The sequence below is a fragment of the Tachypleus tridentatus genome, chromosome 13 (assembly GCF_004210375.1).
Source record: "Tachypleus tridentatus isolate NWPU-2018 chromosome 13, ASM421037v1, whole genome shotgun sequence".
In the NCBI taxonomy this organism is placed as follows: domain Eukaryota; kingdom Metazoa; phylum Arthropoda; class Merostomata; order Xiphosura; family Limulidae; genus Tachypleus; species Tachypleus tridentatus.
The window spans coordinates 63,131,142-63,156,838 of record NC_134837.1 but is presented as its reverse complement, the minus strand read 5'-3'; the positions used below and the strand labels follow the sequence as shown (position 1 = coordinate 63,156,838).

General features: G+C 30.9%; 1 protein-coding gene across 10 annotated transcripts in view; it reads left to right on the top strand.

Moving 5' to 3' along the window:
• The window catches only part of LOC143237150 (katanin-interacting protein-like), a 117,913-nt gene that overhangs the window by 82,745 nt on the left and 9,471 nt on the right, over positions 1-25,697 (top strand). For all 10 annotated transcript variants that reach the window (XR_013019887.1, XR_013019886.1, XR_013019888.1 and 7 more), the window contains 11 exons: positions 739-936; positions 4,567-4,704; positions 9,322-9,465; positions 13,415-13,535; positions 15,708-15,858; positions 17,026-17,191; positions 19,556-19,722; positions 21,536-21,597; positions 21,856-21,966; positions 24,133-24,272; positions 24,730-24,831. Coding sequence is in view for 7 of the 10 variants with exons in the window: in XM_076476077.1 (XP_076332192.1) it covers positions 739-936; positions 4,567-4,704; positions 9,322-9,465; positions 13,415-13,535; positions 15,708-15,858; positions 17,026-17,191; positions 19,556-19,722; positions 21,536-21,597; positions 21,856-21,966; positions 24,133-24,272; positions 24,730-24,831 (1,500 nt within the window). In the remaining 3 variants the exon portion in view is untranslated. The remainder of the gene's footprint in view (positions 1-738; positions 937-4,566; positions 4,705-9,321; positions 9,466-13,414; positions 13,536-15,707; positions 15,859-17,025; positions 17,192-19,555; positions 19,723-21,535; positions 21,598-21,855; positions 21,967-24,132; positions 24,273-24,729; positions 24,832-25,697) is intronic.

Here is a 25,697-nt window from a genome sequence, read left to right as displayed (position 1 = left end):
TTATTGTTTTAGTAATTATTTCTAATACTATATCTAAGCAGTGTACATAAGATATTTAATAACTGTTTGTTTTTGATAGACATGTAATTATCCATAATACTCTTAACTCCAGTAATTGAAGTTTTCATACTTGATTTGCTGTGTAATTTATCTCCATTGCCTCATGTATTTATTTTGTAATTTTTGTATTTTTCTTTAGTCAGAAGTGTGCAAGTCATTTTGAAATTTAGTGATAAATTAGCATAGGCTCTCTAGATATCAGGGCTTCAGTTTCCTTTCCTACTTTTGAAGATTCTAAGTTATCTTTTATCTTGTGTAGGTATGGATGAAAACCAATAGTTGTTTATATGCATATTTTCATAGTTTTTTGTGTTCCAGACTGTGTAGATTTGTAATTTTTTTTTATTTAATATTTGTCATGTAGTCTGTTTGAAGAATTTCATGTAACAAATTCTGTTAATTTAGGAAAAGAATACATGTAATATCCATTTATCCAAATTGTAGTGATTATACTGTACACGTAATTACTTTCAATTTTGAAAATATGTTTCTCCAGTTCTTTACATGCATTTTAAATGCTTCAAGGATTCTAAGATCCTGGTGTGCATAAGATAGAAATTGTTATGCACTTTTTATTTTTGTGTAATTTAATAGCTTTCTACTCAAAGTACACCACTGTCGCATCAGTTTTGACTGTATTTGAATAGAAGTGTTTTTTATTACATCACATACTTACAGATCTGGGGAGATCCAGCAGACATAAATGTCCTTCCTGAATACAGTTATGACCCAAGAGTTGTATCCAATCTGATTGATGGAGTATATCGCACTAAAGATGATATGCACTTGTGGTTAACTCCTTTCACACCTGGCAGCAATCATTATGTTTTCTTGAAATTCCTCCATCCAGTGAGGGTGGCAATGATTCGGATCTGGGTGAGTGGTTGTATTATGACAAAGGATTTGGGGGGAGGAAGAAATCTTTTGAACTCATGTCTGCATATTTCATATTTCACTAATTATAATAATGTTTATTGTGAACATTTTTATGTGTCTAATAGTCAATTGTATAGTATCAGATAACTATTATTTGATCACATTTGTCATATATACATGATACCAAGCATTTGTAAATTTAAAGAGTATTTCTATTATACCTGGACATTAATACATAAATCAGTACATTTATATTTTGTAATCTTTTATTCTACTTAATTTTCCAAGTTGGAAAACAATGTTCTTACAAAATATGGTATTTATGGCTCTAACAATGTTCAAATATTATTATAGGTCTTCAGTTTTGTTTTCACATATGAAGGTATTTATAAATAGAATTATTTTTAATTGAAATTTCCTTAAATTTGGTTATTTTACAATTAATTCATTTTCAGGCCTGCCAGCATCTTTTAAGTGCCAAGTGCTCATCTCAAGATCAATGCCAAAACTTAAGAAAAAGAAAATTCTAACTTTGTGTTAACAATATTTTTACTAAAACATGTCTAAGAATTTATATTCTGTTAAGGTGCATTACCTCTTTGAAATAAATAGCTATTCCCCTTCAGTAATGCCCTCTCTCTATATATACACCCTTGTGCAAATTAATTGAAACAAGATGGAAAATTACAATTTTTTGCATTTTATTTCTGAGAATCCAAAAATTACTCACAAATTAATACTTGATATGACCACCTTTATTTTTCAGAAGATCGTTAATCCGCTTTGGCATGGAGTCCACAAGTTGACTGCAATCTTTACTAATTTTTGGATCGCAGTACCACACCTCAATTATGGCCTCAATTAGTTTATCTTTTGTAGTACAGTCTTTTCCCTGAAGTCTTTTTTTACAAATTGCCCAAAGATTTTCAATAGGATTTAAGTCTGGAGAGTTTCCAGGCCAGTCCAGCACCTTTATTCGCATTGTTGTCATAAAATTCTTCACAAGTTTTGATGTCTGGCACAGAGCCAGATCTTGCTGAAAAATGCCAGATCCATCTGGAAATCTCTTTTTCAATTCCGGAATGACTCTTCTCTGCAAAACTTCGATGTACTGTGGTCCTTGCATCATACCTTCTACGATGTGTAAGCCTCCGACGCCATACTAGCTGAAAAAATCCAAAGACATCTTCTTCAAGGGATGTTTTATGAGCTGATTGATGTGAGATTTTTGAAGTTTCTCACCTGGAGATCTGCAAACATGCAGACTTCTTTGACTCTCTACGAAGAAATGAGTCTCGTCACTGAATAACACCTTCCTCAATTGTTCTTGCGTCCAGTTCTTGTATTTCAGACCCCATTGATATTGTTTTTTCTTCATTGAGTTGGTAAGAAGTTGTTTTTTGACTGGTCTCCTTGCCCTTCTATCTCAATTTCAAATGATGTAATATTCCTCAAAATTTCATCATATATCCCAAAAATAGATCGACCATACTGCAAAGCACAGCTAATGATGCCATCTGTGTGAAAAAATGACTATTAAAGGAAATCAGTGGGTCCAGCAAGCCTACACCAGCTGCCATGCTGAAAATATTGTAAAATGACCATTTGTTTCAATTAATTTGCACAAGGGTGTATATATATATATATATATATTTATGTGTGTGTGTGTGTGTGTGTGTTAAAAAACAACGATTTTGCATGCCACAAGCCTTCTATCTCCCCTCCATTGGAATTGACTGATTCCAATATGTCTCTTGTGCAAATTATTATGAATCAACCATTCACCAATAAGAGTGCAACATACTTTAGTGGTGCATGTGACTCCCTGAATTACATTGTACTGAACTATAATTTCATGTTTTTCAGCACTTGTTTTCAAATATATTTTTTCTTTTGGTGCTCTGTATGTGAATCATCATTTTAATAGTTTAGTTTCCAAAGTGAGAATGTTTAATTTTTTATTTACATAAAAGAAATCTTTTAATTTCCCATTTTGTTACATTGCAAAGAAAAATGAAAAAAAGGTTCAAACCTACAATTCTGTACAATTCCAAGAATATTTTCTATAAAAAAAAATTTATAATTTTTCCCTATACACAACGGAGTTTATATTTGCTAAGAAATTATTATTCTTTTAGAATATAATTATCAGTTTTACCTTTCTCTTGTGATTTTTTTCTCTTTTTTTTTTATCAGTTAAGTACTACCTTTGCTCCACAATATCCTCATCTGATCTCACAGCATGTTATGTAACAAACAACTAATGAAGCATTCTATAAGGCAGAGTTTAAGTACAATTGTGTAGAACATGTTGTAAACTGTTTATTTCAATACAGAGTGAAAACAACTTTGTGAGATGTAATCAGTCATTTTACAAGAAAATGACCCATCACACCAAACATACCTGCCCTTTCAGCCATGGGGCATTATTATGTGACAGTCAATCCCACTATTAATTGGTAAAAGAGTAGCCCAAGAGTTGGCAGTGGGTGGTGATGACTAACTGCCTTCTCTCTAGTTTTACACTGCAAAATTAGGGATAGCTAGTGCAGATAGCCCCCTATGTAGCTTTACTCAAAATTCAAAAAACAAACAAACACAAGAAAGTTACAAGGTCTAGCTCATGCAGAGAAGAACAGTGGATTGTAGTTAGAAGCTTAGAAGGTTTAAGAACAAACCACAGAAATAGAGATTTTCTAGCAGTCTCTGTTAATGTTCTTTTCACTCCTGAAAATGCTTTTGTCTTAGATTTTATTTGTTTGAAAGTTATCTTGCTTTTCTTCTATGAAAAAACATTAGTAAAGGTATGCTTTATAAAGTTGTGTTTTATAGTAACAGTAAATTGTTTGTTACAAATGCTCAAATTATTATTCATTAAATGTGATTTCAATTTTATCAATTTGAATATCAATGCAAAAAAATGTCTTATAATTTATTGAAAGAAAAGTATATTTCTTCCATATTAATTAATTTAAACCAAGAATATTATTAGCAAAAATATTGCTGCCTGGCTTGACCTGATGACATTTTGAAATATCAGATCATCAATAAATGTTTGTCAGTTTATTTGGTGTTTTTTGTACAGTTGGTAGCTGGAACTGATGAATACTGGAGCTGGCAAAATGAATTATTAAACAAAATATATTAATGAAAACTGATCTAGTTGAAATTGATTGATTGTATAAATGGAACTTTTTGATCAAAATTTTAAAAAAATGAAATTGTAAGATGACAGGAAACATTTTTAAAGTTTTTTTTTCAAAATATTGTATCTGAACAAAAGTTTGAAAAATTCACAGCATAATAAAAAAATTGTGAAGATGTAATTTGTATGAATTTTTGTAAATCAAAACAAAATACTCTTTAATAAGTTTATACTAAATTCATTCAAAATGATGAAGTAGGAAAAAAATCAAAAGATATTATTTGAAAAGAAATGAACTATAATATCTGTTTATCAAGTTTCTATTATCTTAACTTTCAGTGCCACAGAAATATATAACTTCATGAGATTTGTTATCACAGTAGTTTCTTTGTTAGTAAAATCATCTGTACTTAGCTTATTTTTAAATAAGTAATGCACTGAATGCAATATTTCATCCACAGTTCGTACAATTTGTTTTTAAACAGAACTACAACAAGTCCCGTATTCATTCTTTCCGTGGTGCTAGATTAGTGGACATGACTTTGGATGACAGACTGATTTTTAGGGGTGAGATTAAGCAGGCCTGTGGTGGTATTCAAGGTGGAACTGAGGCATTTGGTGATGTATGTTTAAAGCACTTCTTAACATTTTATTAAACCTTTAAGTATATGTAAAGGTTATGATATAAACAGCAAAATCTAGTGAGGTAGTAGAATCTAATAGTCCTCAGATTGGTAATAAAATTCATGTAAACATGTTGATGTTAAGAGTGAAATAGAAGAACAACAAAACATCTTGGTGTTACATGGCTTTTATCAGAAATTTAATCCTGTTGGTTCTAATGCTTCTTCAGCTTTTGGTGTTTAAATTACAACTTTTAAATATATTATACTGCATATATGAATTGTATATCAGGAATATGTAGCCTCTTTGTCCAACTTAGTTAAAGAGTTCTCATATTAAATGAAAAACCTCTTGGGCAGTGATTTCTGGGAGTCAAAAGACCTGAAATGCTATTTATACAAAATGGACAAATTAGGAGGAATGTGGAACAAAAACGTATATAGTTTACTTGATTTTTATCACGAAGTTTGAAACCTTTTGGTTTTGGTATATGTACTTTATTAATTTTAGACATTAATCCTTTCAGCATGGGCTCAGTCTCTGGGACAGACCTTATTACCATTTGGTGTTTATTATAGTTTTTATGTTATTACTTTTAAATTACGAAATATATGTTCACGAAATTTGGCAGATTATCAGTATATATTACAATGCTTTTATACACAAACTATCAGATTTAATCATTAATTCATAAGGTTTATTAAGCTTTGTTTTACTCATGCCTTTTTTATTTTCATTTATTTCCTATCTGACACTTCTATGTATAAGAAAAATTTCAAATTTCATATACAAAATCGTTATAACAGCTAGTTAGTTAAATCAAATGTTTTTGAGAAAAGTATTATATTTTGTGTTATTTTCATTGATGAATCTCTGTATGGATTTGATCAATCTCTTAACCATCATATAAAATTAGGAAATAAATATAAATTATGCCTTTTTCGTTCTGGTATGATAAAGGTTATAAAACAAAATTCATAAATGTTTAGTCTGAATATGTTAAATCTCATAACATTATACGTTTATATATTTTTATTATATTGATCTTTCAGCCGTTCCTTGCTAACAATACAGAATTTACAATGACAAAGCACACATATACTTGTTACCGTATCCAATAATCTGAAACTAATCTTTAGTTTTTACAAAGTTACTTCTTTTCGCAATGTTTTAATGAACTAGCATTTGGTAAAATACATTCATATCTGTTGTTATTAATTGTATATGTACATAGGATATTACTATTCGTAAACAAGTTCATAAATGTATTTTTCTTAAAAATGTAGAACAATAAATAGAGAAATAAAGCAGACAATTATCTCTTCTAGTTATGACCTTTGTACGTGGTTGCTACTTGTAGCTTGCTAAACCTTAAAAAATTTTGCACATGAAACATGTGAAAAGAAATAATTTTTTTTAGCTTTTATACACACTTATATTTCAAAATGACTGAGAAAATAACTGAGGGATCATTTAGAGTTTCCAATTGGTTATTTGCATATCATATATAAAAGTAAATGTATATAAGGGATTGTTTCCAAAAGTGGGGTCCATTGTGTTTGATTTACTAAATATAATGATACCTCAGCAAATAGAAAAGGAAGAAAAGGTTATTTGATATTCTAGCTTTTCAATATTGGTAATTTGAGTTTCTAATTCATATAAAACTATAAATTTAGTATTTTGGCATCACAAATTTCTAATTTGAATCAGTGCTGCATTCAACATACCATGTGACTCACTAAAATCAATATTTAGGTGTGTTTGTTTAATATTTACTTTTAAATTAAGAAATTAAATGAGGTATAATATGAAAATTTGAATTATAATCCAGAATTTAATACCAAACATAAGCAGACAAACTTATAGAATAGTAATTCAGTAAACTTTTGAATACAAGTCCACAAATGCTATGACATGGTCTTTGAACTGTGACCCGTCACTATATAGTTAAACAGTATTCTATTCCTCACTCATCTATATGTGCATACCAACACTTCAGTTATAGTATGCATATACCAGTACTTTATTCAAAACACACATTTATATGTTTATTAATGTAAAGAGTTGATCATAATTTATATAAATGGTGGCTTTTATGTGTTAATTTAGTTGTGTACTACCAAAGATGCACATCAAGAAGCCACTAGTAATATGTACAGCACCTGTATTTGGTTTGTGACAAATTGCTGATTGTGTAATAGTAAAATGGAACCATTAGTATAGCAGAAGGAATATATGTCACAACCTATCTGTCCTCTGCTGGGATAGTGGTAAGTATTTGGATTTACAACACTAAAATCAGAGGTTCAATTCCTCTGCAGATGCTTTGCTATAAGAAAAATACACATATACATACAACCTATCCAAACATTGACATTATTAGAAAGATTATTAAACAATGTAGTGTTAAAGACAAAACATTTAGAAAGAATGAGCCTTCATTGCTTTTTGAAAAAGTATAAAAACTTGCACAGCAAAGTATTTAAGGAAGTAGTTGACTTTTAAATATCCCAAACAAATCCAGAGCAATTTGTTTACACAAAAAGTGAAGACTATGATTATGAAAGAGAACCCTTTAACCCATAATGCACCCAAAAGCTGGGCCTATTTCTTTGTACCATTAATGATATAGTAAATAAGAATTTGAAGTTGACAAAGGCTCACAAAGTAAAAGTTGACAGTCTTCCAACCACTCATTGAAATCCATGAAAAATGTGAATTAAGAAGCTGGAATTACACCAGTCCTTAAATAGAACTTCAATGTACATTCATTCCTTTTCACTGTTTAACCTTATTGAGGCAGGTATTGCTCTGGTCCTGGGTCAGAGGCCACGTCTTTCCACTTGCTGATTTGTATTCAAAATTTAATTGTATGACTATTTGATGAATTTATGTTTATAAATTTGGTATCAAATTGTAGATAGTAATTCAAACTCTAATATTATATATGAGTTAATTTCTTAATTTAAAAGTAAATATTAAAAAAATACATCTAAACATTGATTTTTGTGTGTTGCATGATATATTGAATGCAGCACTGGCTCAAATTAGATGTTTGTGATATCAAAATATAAAGTCTGTAGCTTCATACAAAGTAAGAACTCAAATTACTGACATTGACAAGTTGGAATATAAAATAATAATCTGTCTTTTTCTATTTACTGAGATATCACTCATGTACTTAATCAAGCACAGTAGCCCTACTTAACTCTTTCAATTTTTGGAAATTCTCCCTTATATACACTTCTGTGTATAAAATGCGAATAACCAATCAAAATCTTGGAATATCCCCTAAGTGACTTTCTCAGCCATTTTCAAGTGCCACATAGCCATTTCCTTCTTTCAGAACAAGATATTCAGAAGATAGATTGTGTGTGTAGTCTGCTTAAAATTTTGTATTTCTTTTTAGATTCAAATACAACTCAGTTACTATGCTTGATAAATGATAGTGTAATTCTAATGTATAATTATAATTACTTATGATTTTTTGGTTATTTCAAATATATATACATATAAAACCTAAAGAACAAATTTCATTTCACATTCTCCAAGTGCAAACTTTTAAAGGCTCAGCAACCTACTAGAAGCAAGAAACAAGTACAGAGGTCATCATAACTAGAAGATAAGTTGTTTGCTATGTTTATTTATTTACTGTTCTGTTTTAAGAAAAGTAAGTTTATGAATTTATTTATAAGTAGTAATATTGTATATACATGTATATAATTTATTAAAACCAAAATATGACTCTACTTTACTAAAATATGACTGTATTTTACAAAACATCATTGTTAATCCATTAAACCATAGCCACGACAAGTCACTTTGTAAAGACTAAAGGTCAGTTCCATATTACTCCATGTGGTAATAATGAGTGCATGTGAACCCCATTATTGTAACTTCTGTGATGTTTGCCAGCAATGACTGAAAGATCAGTATAATAAAAATAATAGAGATATATAAATGTATGTTATGACATTTAACTATTTAGACTAAACATTTGTGTTTTTGAATTATAATTTGTAATCATTTTAGAATGAGAAATGCATAATCTATATTTATTTCCTAATTTTTTATAATGTTTACAAGATTAGTAAAGTATACTGAACACATACAGATATTGTGAAAATAATGGATAAAATATAAAGTTTTTCTTTTAAAATGATTTTAAGTATTTAGAGATTGTAAATATTTCACATGTGAAATTTGAAATTTTTCTGATGCATAAAAGTATTTTTAATCATAAACTGAAAATCACTTTACATGTTCCACAGTCAACATTCTGAAAGAAAAAGTTTTATGAGAAAATCTTTAATTAAAAAATCTTAATTCAAAACCTGATACTTTGTTTACAAAAGCCTTTTAATATTTACCAATAGCTTGCAAAACATTGTAAGCATATGTGTAGATTATCAAAAAACATATTTTCATTATTATGATCTGGGTGGATTATTAATTATATGGATGTACATTTAAATGTTATAATTTGTACACTGTATTTATAATAATAACAGTAAACCGTGTAATAGAAAATGCTAAACATTTTGATGGGTATCAAATGAGTTTTCCATGTAATATATATGTATATCATCCACTTGAATATCACCTCTCTTTAGACTATTTTGTTTACCACTGATGATGATATACTTGAAGCCATATCTCATCATGATAAGACTTTCAGTGAGTATGTTATTGACCCATCAGTAGCTACCATTGAAAACCCTGTAGAACGACCTCCGACTGCTAGCATAGGAAGCGGAGTAAGTTGTGATACTTAATTAAATGAAATATTCCTTTCTTAATAATTAGTTATAGTATTAACCAATAAAATGTATTACCTGTACAAGTATGGCTTAATGATTGGCATGCTCAAACTTTGTTCTTCATACTTTGAGGTGTGGATGTGGATGCACTGTAAAAGTGATGTTCAAATCCCTTTGTTTAGTCATAAAAAAATAGCTCAAGATTTCTTGATGATGAAAAACCCACTTGAAGTAAAAATATATCTCAGAAAGGCTAGCATGGGAATTAACACTTTTACTAATGAAGCAGAGAACAACATTTCAACCTTCCTAAGTCATTTTCAGTTAACCTGAAGATAACCTAAAAAGGTCAAAATGAGCTAAAAATGTATCTCAAAACAACTGGTATGGGTATTAACACCTTTACACTTTTAGCACATTTTGACCTTTTTAGATTATCTTCAGGTTAACTGAAGACCCTGGGGGTCGCGAAGTCTTGGCAGAGGAGTCGCGTAGCTTTGGCAGGGGAGTCGTGTAGCCTTGTTAGAAGTAGCTTGGGATAACATTAATTTTATTTCATCAATTACATTTTCATGCTCTTACATTTTTTTGTTTCAGTGCAAAGAAAAACGTGTGCTACGTTAGTTCAGTGTCATTAGGTGTTATTATGGGTGTATGTATGCATGCCTGTGAGTGAATGTGTGTGTGTGTACTAGTGAGTAGCGAGTATGTGAGTGCACGTGCATGTACGTATGCTTGTGTGTCTGTTTAGCTGCGATTAAGTGTGTGTGTGCTTGATGTTGACAAGTGAGTCACATGTCCGTTGCTGATTGGTGGATGATGAATCTCGCGACTGGCCACGCTCCCTTCCCTTCCAACACTTATCCCATCATTACTCTACCTGCACCCCCCACAAGTAGTCAGTGTAAGATCTACAGTTGCCAAAGCATTCATTATTCAACATTTTTATTTTATTTTAACAAGGAGATAAGTAAGCAGTAGAGGTGAGTTGTGTCCATGGCTAAACGGCGCAGATACTCAGAATGCTACCTCAACATTGGCTTCACCATTGTGTTCGCCAATGACTGCATTGAGAAACCACAGTGTGTTTTATGCCATGCTGTCCTGAGTGCAGAGTCAATGAAACCATCAAAACTCAAGCGTCATCTTGAAATGAAACATCCAGAACACGCAAAGATAGGTTTGGATTTCTTCAAACAGCATGAACGGTGTCTTAAAAGCCAAAGAATTAATAGAAGTGGGTCGTTTCAGCAGCAGAGTGCAGCCGTAGTGGAAGCTTCATGTGAGATTGCATTCGAAATTGCTAAACAAAAAAAGCCTCACACGATTGGAGAAACACTTCTTAAACCCTGCATGATGAAAGCAGTAAATCTTATTCTTGGAGAAGCCAGTGCAAAGAAGATGCAGCAAGTATCCCTGTCAAATAATACTATACAGAGGCGCGCATTTCTAAAATGTCTATGGATGTGAAGGAACAGGTTTCGAGTGAAATCAAGGGTTCCCCTTTGTTCTCCTTTCAGCTCGACGAGTCAACAGATGTAAGTTCATGTTCTCAGTTGCTTGTCTTCGTGAGATACATTAATTCAGGTGACATCAAAGACGAATTCTTATTCTGCAGTGCACTTGAAACCACAACAAAAGCTGATGATGTCATGGAAAAAGTTTCAACTTTTTTTCAAGACGAAGATCTTCAATGGGAAAACGTGTGTGGGGTTTGTACGGATGGGGCACCGGCTATGCTGGGATCAAAAATCAGGATTCCAGTCGAGAGTATAGAAGCTAGCACCTCAAGCAAAGGGCATCCACTGCATAATTCACCGATATGCTCTTGCCAGTAAGACTCTCCCTGCCTCTCTGCAGGAAGTGCTTGAATCTGTAATCAAAATTGTAAATTATGTGAAGACTCAAGCACTCAACACTCGCCTATTCAAAGAACTATGCAAAGACATGAATGCTGACCACGAAGTCCTTCTCTTCTACACAGCAGTACGTTGGTTGTTGAAAGGAAACGTTATTAATCGTGTCTTTGAAATGAAAGATGAAATAAAGCTATTCCTGGAGACTCAAGAAAGGAAAGATCTTGTAGCTCACTTTGAAGATGAAACATGGAATAAAAGGGTTGCGTACCTAGCCGACATTTTTGACCAGCTGAACAAGCTCAATTTGAAGCTTCAAGGAAGGGAAACACATGTTCTCCTTTTTCAAGATAGTCTTCGGGCCTTTGTTTCCAAACTGCAGAACTGGCGTCGGAAAACCAATCTTGGAAACTATGTTTGAAAAACTCTGTGGAGTGACGGATGAGTCTCAGATCCAACTGGATCAGTTCCTCAAGGATGAGATTACCGAACATCTTCAGTCTCTAGAAAAGGAAGTCGAGCGCTACTTCCCTGAGCTATCACAGGAACAGGAGGCCCTTGTAAGGAACCCATTTTGTACTGAACTTGATGTATCCAGCATCCCAGATGATATCCAAGATGAATTTCTGGATCTAAGGAACGACTCTTCAGCTCGTGATCTTTTCAAGGTGAAATCCGTGACTCAGTTCTGGTGCGCTATGTATCAGTCATACTTCAAAGTCAGCATGATAGTTTTACGTGTCCTTGTTCCATTTGCTTCTACCTACTTGTGTGAGGCAGGATTTTCCACTCTTGTCAATATAAATAAAAAGAATAGGAACAGATTGGATGTTGGAGATGACATGAGACTGGCTCTGACAAATGCTCGGCCATGAATTTCAAAGCTTGCTGCTGATATGCAACATCAGGCATCTCACTAGCTGGGTTGGATAGCTGTTCAAACCTATGTTAATGTTATTTTAAGAAATATATGTTCTTTTTGTGAATTCAGGTTGGATCAATGTGATTTAATTTGCTAATAAATAATTACAGAATTTTTAAATATTTTTTTTTGATGTTTCTTTCCCTCTCCTTCACAGAAAATGAAAGAAAAATTAAGCTGCTGATAGTAAGCCCTAAGTAAGGGGTCACATGGGTTTCAAACTTTTAGGTAAACGGTCGCGAGTGCCAAAAGGTTGGGAACCCCTGCTGTACACAGTCAGCTCCTCATAACTTTGCACAAGAAATATGAAACAAGCAATATAAAAAACTTTATTTAAAAAATAAAGCATAATTCTTTACTGATAATCAAGTAAGAGTGCACCATTCAATTTTCATTATCTCTAGATATAATTCCAGTGAGAATTGATATTTTTAAAGCCCACTTCTAGACAGCTAGCTATTTGGACTGACTTTATTTACCTGCAATTATTCCAAATAAATATCCATGTAAAAGGTGTAAAAATATGGAAAACATTAATGTATTATAGTTAAATTACTAGTGAACAAATGATCCTGTATAGTCATTTGTGAAAAATATAAATCTTTAATTATTTAACTTTTATTCGTTTTTTCTTTCTTTTTGGTGGGCAGAAGAGTGAAGCATAATCTTTGTTAACTGTCAACCTGGAGTAATCTTAAAACTAAATGTTTTTAATGATCTGGCAAAGAATTTTTATAAAACAAAATTCAGTTACTACTTTACAAAGATTTACTGAAGAAATAACAGCAAAGACTTGCAATATCATTAACTTTTTTCAGTCATACATGTATTAAAAGAACACAAAACTGTCCCATTTTTTATGTATCTTTAAAGTGCTATAACAGACGAATATATGTGAGGAGGATTTGATCTTATTTCTTTATCAGTTATTATTTTATCCAAATACACATGTTTTTATATTGTAAATATACTTGGATTTCATGATAAAAAAATCAAAGTTTGACAATAAATATCAAGAATCTGTTGTATGATATATTTTTGTTTTCAAATTCTGCATCCTATAAAAAGTCGAGATTTTTTAAATTTTTTGTTATTGTTTAATTAATATATCATTAAATCTGTCATGTCCATTCAGAATAATTTTGAAAGCAAGCTTTTCTGTCTGTAGCCCGACCGCCCTTTTACCACTGCTAATCCAACTTGCCAGTCACAATACAGAAGAGGATCTTTCATGGAAGATAGCATAAATTTATTGAACTCAAACGAAAATAAAAAGTTTCTTGGGCAGTGTAAGTTTTATGTAAAGCTGCTTTATATGTAAATTTTTCAACAGTTGTTTGTTGTTTTGTTTTAATAATTTATAGTTAAGGCATCCTGTAAAATATAATTCAAGTGTACAGTCACAATGTGGAATATAAGAGTCAAATATTATATAGCAGCTTTTCTTCTAAAGTAAAATATTAAGGTACATTAGTTAAATTTAATACAAAAAGTTAATTATGAAAAACCAAGATATTGAAGTTATTTTGATTATTAATGGTTTAGAAAACAAACCAGTTGCTTAGTGACTTAAGAAAACTACTACTTTTAAATGAAACAACAGAAATGACAGTATTTGTTTTTGTACTTACTAAGAATATATGTTCTGATTGTCATTTGTTATCTCAGTTTGTGCACACAAAGATGTCTTGCCTTTAAAGTTTTTCATGTTTTAAACCAATTTTTTACTTTTTTCACATTTATGTGTATGTGTGAATTGTTAATGACCAAGGAGATGTATCTATCCACAACATGTAATGTATACAGGGCCTAAAAGTACATAAGATTATTACGCAGTAACATTTATAACATGGTGCATCTTTCATGATGAGCTACAAATCTAAACCTCAATCTTGATACATACACAACCTTATCAGAACATAATTTTTTTAACCTTATTCATGTAAGAATTCAAAATTATTATTTTATGGAGGAAAGTTCCTCTAAAAACATTTGAAAAAGACAACAAAGATTTTAGAAGGCTTAATAATGTATATGTTCTTATAAATGTTTTTAACTGAAGTTGTTGATGTGAAATGGTCAGTACCGTATTGGACACATTATAGGGCGATGTTTTTTAATTGTGGCTGACCACAGGCCCCCTAGTCAAGCCTGTCACATTCATGAATGTCCAGATAGCATCCATCACATATTTGTGCTAGATGTTTGCTTAAGGTCGTTGTTAATTCTTGCAACTAATCCACCTGCAGATTGCTCACTTAGTGTATTGATTTTTGTAGGCCTAACAAAGGGCATTATGACAGTTGTCTTTTTTTTATTTTCTGTGTTTTCTGAAAATCAGGGTTGCCTTATATTCAAGATCACTGTGTAATCAGATCAATAAAGTAATATGCCTATGCATCATTAACAGTACATAATACTTGTTACTTGAAACTAAGTCCTTTCAAAACACTCCATATCAGCCATCTTCTAGCTGATCAGATGCTTGACTTTTATTTTTCCTATTTTTTTCAGTTATCTTTGTAATTCTAATTTTCTGGACATTAGATCTAAACTTAAGTGATCTACCTATTAAGAGAGCATGGAATTTTCATCTGTGTAATAATATTATGTGTTAAATATATAACTTTCACCATTGATAAAAAATTACTGTATGACCAAAACTTATCACTAGAACTGGCTGATCCTAAGGCAATAATCTAGCATCAGAATTTATAGGCAGATTATTTCGTATTTGACCAACAAGTATGAGATATTGGCAGTAAGCCTCCAGCTTTTCAGCATTAAAATTATGGGTTTAATTCTCCTCAGTGGACACAGCAGGCAGCCCAAGAGTCACACAAATATCCTTAAAAAGCCACACGGATTTTGTCAATCCCTGATTTAGTGTATGCAGAGGTGAGTGTCTGTTGGAAATTCATTCTCAAGTGAGGAAAATGTCAACTTCCCAGACAATAATCTCACTTCTTTACAAAGTACAATGTGTGAAGAATGAAGCTATTCTATGTGTGTGGAGGTTTCAATCAAAAATGTATTTTCAGAGGAGAAAATTGTTAAATTTTGTCGTTGTGATATTCACTTTTTTATAATGCCATAAACCCAAGATTTCTGTTTCAAGAAAATGCATTGAAAACATCAAAACATTTTTGTAAGTGTTAATTAATACAATCCTACAGTATGTAATCTTATTTCTGATGTTGCTTGATTCAGTAAACTGTTTGTCAGAATATTTCTTGCAATGTTTATCTTTCTCTTTATTTGTTTCTGGAATGTATGACTATTCTTCAAAATCTGTCACTTAATAAAATTGTAGTATTTTAGATGTGTTAGAGTAGTAGAAACCTTGGACATAATTTATCTTTAAAATGTGTGTGTGTGTATACATGCACACATTAGTTGTCTATTATTTCAACTGTTTATAAATATTAAAATGAATAAATGTTTCTTCATATATATTTCAGGTTTGATCTTGACTTTAACGGCCAAGTGGGGTGACTTGCAAACTATTGGGTTAACTGGCCTAGAAGTATTAGATTCTTGTGGTGAACCAATTGTGTTGTACCCACATATGTTGTCATCCTCTCCAGTGGACTCTCATAATCATCTCATTAGGTAGTGTTACATTTTGTGTATAATAGTGTATGTGTTTTATACTATTTACAGTACATCATTCCACTGTCAGATGATGGGAGCAGTGGAAAAAATGTAAAGTTAATGCTGCAGTATTAACTCTATCGTACCCAGTTATCTGAAGTCCTTTTTCACATTCTTTGTATATAATACTATGGTATTTAATTGTTTCAACTCTAATGTTTTATTTTAAGTAAATGTAAAGAGAAATTTACCAAAAAATTTCAAGACGTGTTAGGCAGCAAATCAGCACCATATTATATTAAACAATGGTGTTTGGAAATTGTGAACTGATAAGAGTATGTCCATATTATTTTGTTAATGTATATAGTATGAGTGTTTTTATGTGAATGCGCAGAGTACGTGTGTTATTTTGTGAGTGTGTAGAATACGTGTGTTATTTCGTGACTTTCAATAGTGTGGGTGTTTAGAGAAACTTCATAATATTAAGAAGGTTGGTGGCAAAGAAGACAGTGAATGACCCTCATCCCTTCATCTAGTAATTCTACATCTGTGGCTCCTCAATATGAACATCATCATCTAATCACACAAGAAGAGTTAAAATGATCCAATTTGTCACTTTCCACTATCAAATTAGTATAATATGCTAATTACATTACAACTTATCAGATGACTAGACTTATTCCATATTTTTGAAAAGTTACTTAAGGCTGATATTTCAGTGAGCAATCACAGGTCTTTGTTTGGCTTATCTGCACCAGCAAAGGAAAATAAGGTTTGATAATAGGCTTCAATGTAGGTGGATAAAAATCATTATGATCTTTCAAATGAATTAATATTAATTTCAAATATTTTAAAGAGTAAGGATAATTTAAAAAAAAAACAGAATTAAGCAGCTGCTAATATTTAGATATTTTCATCTTTGTTACAGTCAACATTCTCTGTTATACTTGATGTAGAACATTTATTACAGATTAAATGTGTTTATCTGTTTTTTACATATCTCAGACAATTTTGTGAATAGTAGTAAGCATATATTTAACTGTTAATGTTAACAGTTTTCTATTATTATGAAATACATCTTATTTCATATTGGAAATAAATAAAAGAAAAAATATACAACCTGATAAAAGCTCTAACTTTTAAATGTATTTTTAGCCTAACTTCCCTTTTATTACAACTATGCAGATTAATCAATGGGGAAAATATGACAATGTCTGAGGAACACATGTGGTGCACTGACTTTTTGGAACATTGTCCTCCAACCATTACTATATCTTTTGGCCAGACTTTAAATGTTAGTGGTCTTCGAGTGTGGAACTATAATGCGTCACAAGAGGATTCTTACAGGGGTGTAAGTATAAAGGAAAAATATTAAAATGTTCCAGTTTTTCACTTCTGTCAACCTACTTTTGTTCTTGAGGCCATTAATCCTTTCATGACAGGCTCAATATAAAATACACAAGTATCTTCACAAAATTTGGTAATTAAACATTTAGTAAACATTACAAGTCTTTTGTACACACAAAAATCAGAATTTTAAATAAAGTAATTTTACTAAAGATTTGTTTGTGGATATATTGAGTTTATTTTGTTTCTGTCCAAGTGTAAAGTGATTTTAATGCTATGGTTAAAAAACTGTTCTTCTTCCCAAAAGTATCAAATCTCATTTGTGTAATCTCTAAAACCTCCTAAATACATTTCAAATGCTTGTTTTCAGTAAAATTATTTTATGGTATTTTCTCTATCTGGACTGTAAACATGGTTCATCAATTTGACTGCCCTTTTAACGACCATAAACAGTTAGGAAATAAATATAAATAATGGTCTTTTCCATTCTAGAATGACTATAGACTATAACACAAAAGCACAAATATTCAGTCTCAGTAGTTGAAATCTCATACATTTATATATTATATTTACTATTTTTATTATATTGACCTTCCAGTTGTACCTGGCTAATATTACAGAAGTTGAGATGATGCAGTGCACATGCGCTTATGTTATTATATCCAATAACATAAAACTGGCCTCCACAATGTGATCTGACTTTGTTGTGTTTTAGTAGACCAGTATTGTGTAAAATACAATCACATTTTGGTTATATAGCTCATTATATGTATAAAAATTATTATAATTTACTAATAAATTTTTATTTTCTTAAAACATAAAACAGTAAATAAATAAGTATAGCAAACAATTCTTTTCTACTTATGAACTTTGTACATGTTTACTGCTTGTCATAGGTTGCTAAGCCTCATCAAATTTGGCATGTTGATGATGTGAAGAGAAATAACTTTTTTAGGTTTTATACATATATACATTTGAAATAACTAAAAATCATAATTTACATTATTAATACCATAGAATTCCACAATAATTTATTGAGCTTAGTAAGTAAGCTGTATTTGAATTAAAAAGTATGAATTTTCGAGTTCACTAAAATCTTAATTTACCAGCTTGGAGTCTAGCATAAAGAGAAGATGCTGAAAAATCCACTAGAAGGACATTCTGAACTTTTGATTGGTTATTCACACATCACTGACAGAAGTAGGTGTAAATAAGCAAGTGTTTCCAACAATGGAAAGATCTTGGCATGGGCATTGTGTTTGATTCATTAGAAGTAGCAATATCTCAGCAAATAGAAAAGATAGGAGGTTTTTATTTTAGATTCTAGCTTGTTAATATCAATAATTTGAGTTCTTAATTTGTAAGAAACTTTAGACTTTTTATTTGGACATTAGAAATATCTAATTTGAACTAATGCTGCATTCAACATACCATATGACATACAAACATCAATATTTAGGAAGGTTTTTTTTAATATTTACTCTCAAATTAAGAAATTAACATATAATACAGATATTTGAATTATAATCTATAGTTTGATACTAAATCTGTTCAAATAAATTTGTAATATAGTAGTGCAATGACCTTTTGAATGCAGGTCAACAAACATGATGGCATGGCCTTTAACCATGACCCGTGTCAATACAATTAAGCAAAGAGGAACACACAAGTTTCTAGTACACCATCAAAATAATTTAAAATTATTACAGGAGTCTACAATGAATCAAACATCTCTGTTAATGCACACAGGAGGGTGTTTGCTTTTATATTGGAGATTATTACGCTTTACAAAACTGAATACCTTAGTTATTTGGGGATTATTTAATTTAAAAATATAGATATCTTAGATGCTTACATATTTTTTTCTTACAAAGTGATTCCTTAGAAATTTTTATTCAGAACAGTCTGAATACTTCCAGTTAGTTACAGGTTTGTGTTTCAAATTTTCTTATTGACCAATTTTTTGTAAGTTCTTAAATAACATACTGTTTATTGTTAAAAAGAGAAATAAAATGTGACCTATTACTCCAGAAAACATAATTGGTTTTATTTAAACCAACTTTTCCCCAATAGAATTTCATCAGGGCAAACAAGACTATTTTAAACTTATTTAGGCTTATACAAAAGATACAACCATTAAATTTACATTAACATACTACTTCTAATGAATAATTAATAAAGTAATTTTTACAGTTATCTTGTTTTTGAATTAATTCATCCATTGCATTTCAACATTTTTTATTTTGTAGATAACACTTTTTTATTATTACTATTAAAGTATTTGTAAAGTATTCCAAAAGAGAAACTTTATCATATGTGTAGTTTTAAAAATCCATTGTCTTCTTCATACACATTTTACTTTTATAAGGTGAAGCAAATGAATGTCACTCTAGATGGTAAACTTCTTTCCCCGACTGAAGGATTTTTACTGAGAAAAGGACCTGGACATTGTTATTTTGAATATTCTCAAGTAGTCAGTTTTGATGGTTCGCCACCTTTATGTAACAGTAACGTACACTTGTTACAATTATGGAGGTGAGTTGGGGTTATCTTTGATGTACAAATTTGACAACTATAAAACTGAAAAAAACGTTGTATGTTGACAGCAAATTCATTAGATTTTTGTTGTAAATCTTGCAAAGTTTGGAATTTGTTGTAAAAATATGATGGTACTTTTAAACATTTATGTACTTCACATTGTATTAAAATGCAGCACCAATTAAATTGTTGCATTTTATAAATTGGAATTAATTGAATGATATTGTGACTTACCAGTGCTAAGTGGTTCTGAAACAAAGTTTGTCTAAATGTTTTCTACTTGTCTGTACATCTCCTATATTCACAGTGAACGTAATAATTTTGCAAAAGAAAATTACCTTATTGAATAATATATTAGGAAAAGTAGTAATTCAAATCAATTAAAATTATAATATGCTACTTAACGTTTACAAAAACAGCACATGCATGTTGAGGGTAGAAGAGTAACTGACCATCAAAGCCTTCAGCTCTGATGTAAACACTGATTTGACTGAGAGGTTTGTAAGACTTGTATTTGAAGTACTGATCTTAGCGTCTGTCAACTTTTTGAAGCCAGTTTAGGGATGTGCGAGTATTTTCTGTTGGGTAGAGATAAACAAGAAGTAAATGTTTCGTAACATGCATTTTTAAGGACTTTAGAGTTAAAGTAAAGGAAGTTGTGTATATGTCAACCACATTATTTCTGTACAGAATGTGTAATTTTTTTTATGCATTAAAAGACATGAAAAATATACTATCCCATATTGAAATTCTGTCAGCCCAACAATTTTTATAACGTTAACCAGAGTGCTGTTTTTAACAAATTTTTAGGTTACATGCATGATAGACCAGTATTTCTGTTACTTTAAAAACAATGCAGTATACTGAGGGACATATGATGCAGGAATGAAATTTCTGAGTAAGTTATCCACATTGAAAACAATCATGTGGCAGTCTGATGCTCAGAACACTTTGTTTTTATATCATTTTATCTTCAAAAAAGGCTGTAGAGTTCCAGTCAGGGTCATTCAAAACACAGTTGTTTTTTTCATATCAATAAAACTTTTCATTAAAAAAAATAATTATTTTAAGCCTGTGAAAAATATTAACATAGATGTGTCTTAATTACGAAAATAAATAAGTTGATATTCTAATTTAGGATTAGTAACTGAGTCATGTATATGTGTTTATCAACAAATGGTGGATTAACCTACTGTTGATGAACAGGATAGAAATCTGTTAAAAATTTTCAGTAGCAGTAGGTGTGATTTGAAAGGGAAAAAAGTAAATAAAAAAGGTAGCATTTTTGTATATTTAAGTAATTAAATATAGAGTTGGATGCTACATATTTGTACACATTTCATGGAAACAGAACTGCACTAGTCCTGGCTGGTACATATGAAATTCACAGTAGCACAAACTCAAAATTTAGTAGTCCTTGATATCAGGCTAGTGGAATTTTATACTTCTGATATAGATGATGTTTAAAAAAAAAATTCAATTAATGTTGTAAATTTTATAGGTAATGACTCAGTTTATCTTTAGATTTAAACATTAACAATTAAGATTGTCCCTTTTTTTCTTAGAATGAGTTAATTTTAAACATGCCAAGTTACTGGAAGAAAAGCCAACTCAGCATTGGTGATTGGCAAGTCACAATTAACTATATTATTTTAAATAACATGGATCTCTTTATTGTAGATACACATTGGTAGGAGGCTCTCTCTTGTTCTTGTCTTTATTTGAATTAGATACTTCACAAACAGTTAAGATATTCAGCAGTAATTTTTGATATGACATATTGTGTTTTTGTACCGTTTCCATCTTCTAGACCAAAGAAGAGCTCAGATGATGTACTCACTGATTATGAAGCACCTGTGATGCCCCATGGCTGTATCCTTGTAAATAGATTTTATCATTCATTACTGATCTATATCATTTAAATATGCTTCCTGTTTGTTTTCGTATAGGTTCATGGTAATCCACTAAACTTTTTTTTTAAGTTAGAGCACATTCTTGTTTATATTTACTGGTCATTTAATAAGAAATGAGATTTTCATGCTTTTTATTAGAATTAGAAAATATTTACTAATATGCTAGTTATATTTTGCAATATACATAAGTAAGATAAGACCCTTAGCAACATAACAGTTGTGTTTCAACTTCTATTTCTGTCTACGTGGGGTGATCTTTATTATGTTGGTCTGAATGGATTGGAGGTGTATGATGCATCTGGGAGGAAGATTCCTCTAGCAGAAAACAGTAAGTTCTCTTGTCTTGAACTGTTTCTTATTTCACAGTTTTCTCTGTTTGCTTGATATTTGTATAAAAACTGTCATATTCTTAAACAAGATGTAGTTTGCATTTACCATTTTCTGGTTAAAAGTGAATTATTTTTACTGTGTGTTTCCTGTGAGTAATTTACTATAATCCTGGTTTGGAAATATCAGGAAAATAGGATTTTTGTTTTTTCAGTAAGATAGGTTTTAGTAGTTTAAAATCAGGGTAAAAAACAAACCCTGACACAAGTTTTAAAGGCAACAATAGAAATAAGGAATGAGGTTTGTTTACGACATGATTTCTATTCTTGGATAATGGAAAGCTTTGATTTTTCATCTGTAAGCTGGTACCTTCTAAGTATATGAGAGATTTCTGTTATGATTTGTTTCTAATAATCTTTCACTTGAACAAAGGCGACTATATCCCAGTGGATCTTTTGAATATTTCACTGTATTATGATAAATTTAATTACTCTTACAATTTTTATGGCTTTCTAAATATATAATTCACCAGAACATTATGACATAGACACTTAGACCCACCTATCATAAAAGGATTAATTGTTGGGGGCAAATAAAATGTTGGAAGTTACTGGTAAATTAATTTTTGTTTAGTTTTAGTGAAATATTTGCACAACATTTTGCTCCCCATTGGTTGGGAAACACTGTACTTGGAGGAAAATTAGCTAGTCAGAACTATCCAGCACCAACTCTTATAATGTACCAATGAACAATATTGCAATAATGGAACACAAACAGTAGGCCCTTAGATTCACAGTTCGGCACTCTAACCACTAAGCCATATCCAACTTATCACCATTTTCAGTTCAAACTAGATACGAAATACCAGAAGCTTTATGTGGCTTTAGATACATTTAAAAAAAGGATCATGTTTCATACTTCCTTGCTCTTAGATGATCTTTAAAAGAAAACCCATAGATATGTAGCTTGATCACACACTTTTGCTGTAAACAGTTGATACAGTTATGAAACTAGCAGGGCACGTGTTAAGAATAGGCTGTTCATGGGCTAAATAAGGGCATGAAACATGAAGAAGACCAATCAAAATATTAAATAATTAACAAATAGAATATTCAAGAAATTAGAAAATGTGTGACAGAATAAATACAGCAACTAAAACCAAAATTAAACCAGTATAAAGGAACACTTTAACACCTATACTGATTAATAACCTAACATCCAATTGCAATGCCCCCTACAATCCCATACCCGTTTATACTTTTGTTCCTAAGACATTTGCCTGACAACAGTCAGTTGCAAACTCTCTCTTTGTTAACCTGAAGATGGCCTAGGAAGGTCAAAACGTTGTTCTCTGCTTATCAATAAAAGTGTTAATACCCATACCAGCCATTCTGAGATGCATTTTTATTTCAAGTGGGTTTCTTGTTATCAAGAAAGCAGGATATTATTAAAAGAAGAGATTGCTCAAGGGGCTAAACAGAAAACTAAGGAGTTAGCAGGACATTCAGGAGGAATAATACTCATGAAACTAGATTGAAAACTAGAAAAAGATGATGCTTAAGAACCTAGGTTACTGAGTACTAGAAATTAAAGTTAAATGCTTGTGGAGCTTGGTAGAGTACCAAGGAAGTAAGGTGGGGTTATGGAACTAGGTGAGGTACTCAAGAAGAAAGATAGGATTATGAAGTTAGGTGAGATACTTAAAGAAAGGAGGGGTTAAGGAGGTAGGTGAGGTACTCAAGAAGAATGGCAGTTGCCCGCTGATGGCTCAGGAGTAGGCCTAAAGGCTTAAAACACTGAAATTTTTATTTTGGTCCCTGCCCATTGTACAGTTTTATGTTTATTAACAAATTAAAAGGCAAGGAGCTATGGAGCTAGGCAGTGTATTCAATAATACATTCAGGGCATTATGAAGGTAATTAAGATATTCATAGAAATTAAAGGAGGATTTGGTAAGGAGAGAGCTTATAGGATTTAAATACTTGTGAAACCAGTATGTTTGGCTCTTAGTATTACCTTGTTTTCTTTGTACATAATATTATGTCTCGTAATTTTTTACATTTCAAGTTTTTGTGAAGTATTTATGGTAGATTAACCAAGTTTACTTATTTTTACATGTTTGAAATATCTAATATTGAACAAAAATCTGTTTCATTTTTCTCACAAGATATTGCAGCATATCCTGACAGTGTTAATGTGTTAGAAGGCATATCTGATGATGTGAGGACACCAGACAAACTAATAGATGGTGTTAACAATACTTCTGATGCTTGTCACATGTGGCTGGCCCCTTTATTACCAGATGTGGTGAGGATACTAATGAAGTTTTAGTTTTTTCAACCCTACTGGTAAATCTAGGAATTCTAGTTAAGAAAATTCATTTTTCCTGTATACTGAACCACAAATTTGTCATATAAAGTTACACATACTATGTACATTTTATCTTGTTGATTACAATTTTAAAGAAAAGAATTCTTACCCCTTTCAGATAGACAAAAAGAAAAAATTAGTATTTCATTCAGAGATTATTGGTAATTATAAACCAAAATGTAATGGGCAGGAGTATTTTCTAACATTATCATAATCAGTTATTAACTACAAATAATGTAATTGTAACATTATTCTCTATTTTTCTTTATTTTTATCAGAAATATTTATTGTATTCTATACCTTTCATAGATGGAGAATGTAAATATTTTAGGCTAAAAATTAAAGCAGTTTCTCTGTTCAGTAATTTGTTTGGCTCATGGTTCCTTTTTTGTAGTTGAACCGTGTATACATCGTCTTTGACCATCTTGTCATGGTATCCATGATTAAATTGTGGAATTATGCAAAAACTCCTTCCAGAGGAGTAAGAGAATTTGGGGTAAGCTGCAGTATTCTTCAGGTATTTGTTTTGAGCAGACAATTTACTTTCATTAATTGAAAGTATTCTGTACAGCTTCAAATTGCTTAACTATTTTTGTAGAGTATATAAGAACTTGTTATTCAATCATTTTGTATTTTCACAGTTTATCAGAGAGTTTGATTTGCTAAAATATCTGGTCAAACAAAACCTAGAACAACATTATTTTACTGTAACTTTATACATTGATTTCTTTTAACATACTGATTCATGGTTAACTTTGGCATTTGTTTAAGGTGAAGCAAACTGTAAATGAGTTTCACGTGAGTTTACTTTCTGATAATGAATATGTTTACAAATTAAAACTTTTACAGTAAGGAATAAGTTTTAAACAAGTGAGATATTCAGATCACTAGTTAAGTCATTCTCAAGTGCATATGTTTTAATGAAAAAGAAACCTTTCTTTGTATTTAAATCAACTTTAAACATTAAAACATTGAGTAAACAATTTATTTAAATTAGAGTTTTGATAATGATTACCTATGCACATACAAATCAATACACGTGAACTGGTAGCTTGTTTATTTACAGCTGAGAAAAAAAAACAACAAAAAACCAGATGAATTTAAATATGTGGAACATGTACAAAAACTAGGTAAGATTAGGAATTTCTGGGAAAATAATGATCAAAACATATATGAAGTTGTACCTGAGTGTTTGTTGATTGTGGGATTGGTTCATTTTATTAACCCTTTGTAACTATAAAACTATTCGCACTATAACTTGGAATTTACTGAATTTATCTTCATAAAATTTGGCAAGCCTTTAATAAGCATCACACGTCTTTTGTTTAAAAAAAAAACTTAAGTATTTTTATTAAAAGTTAG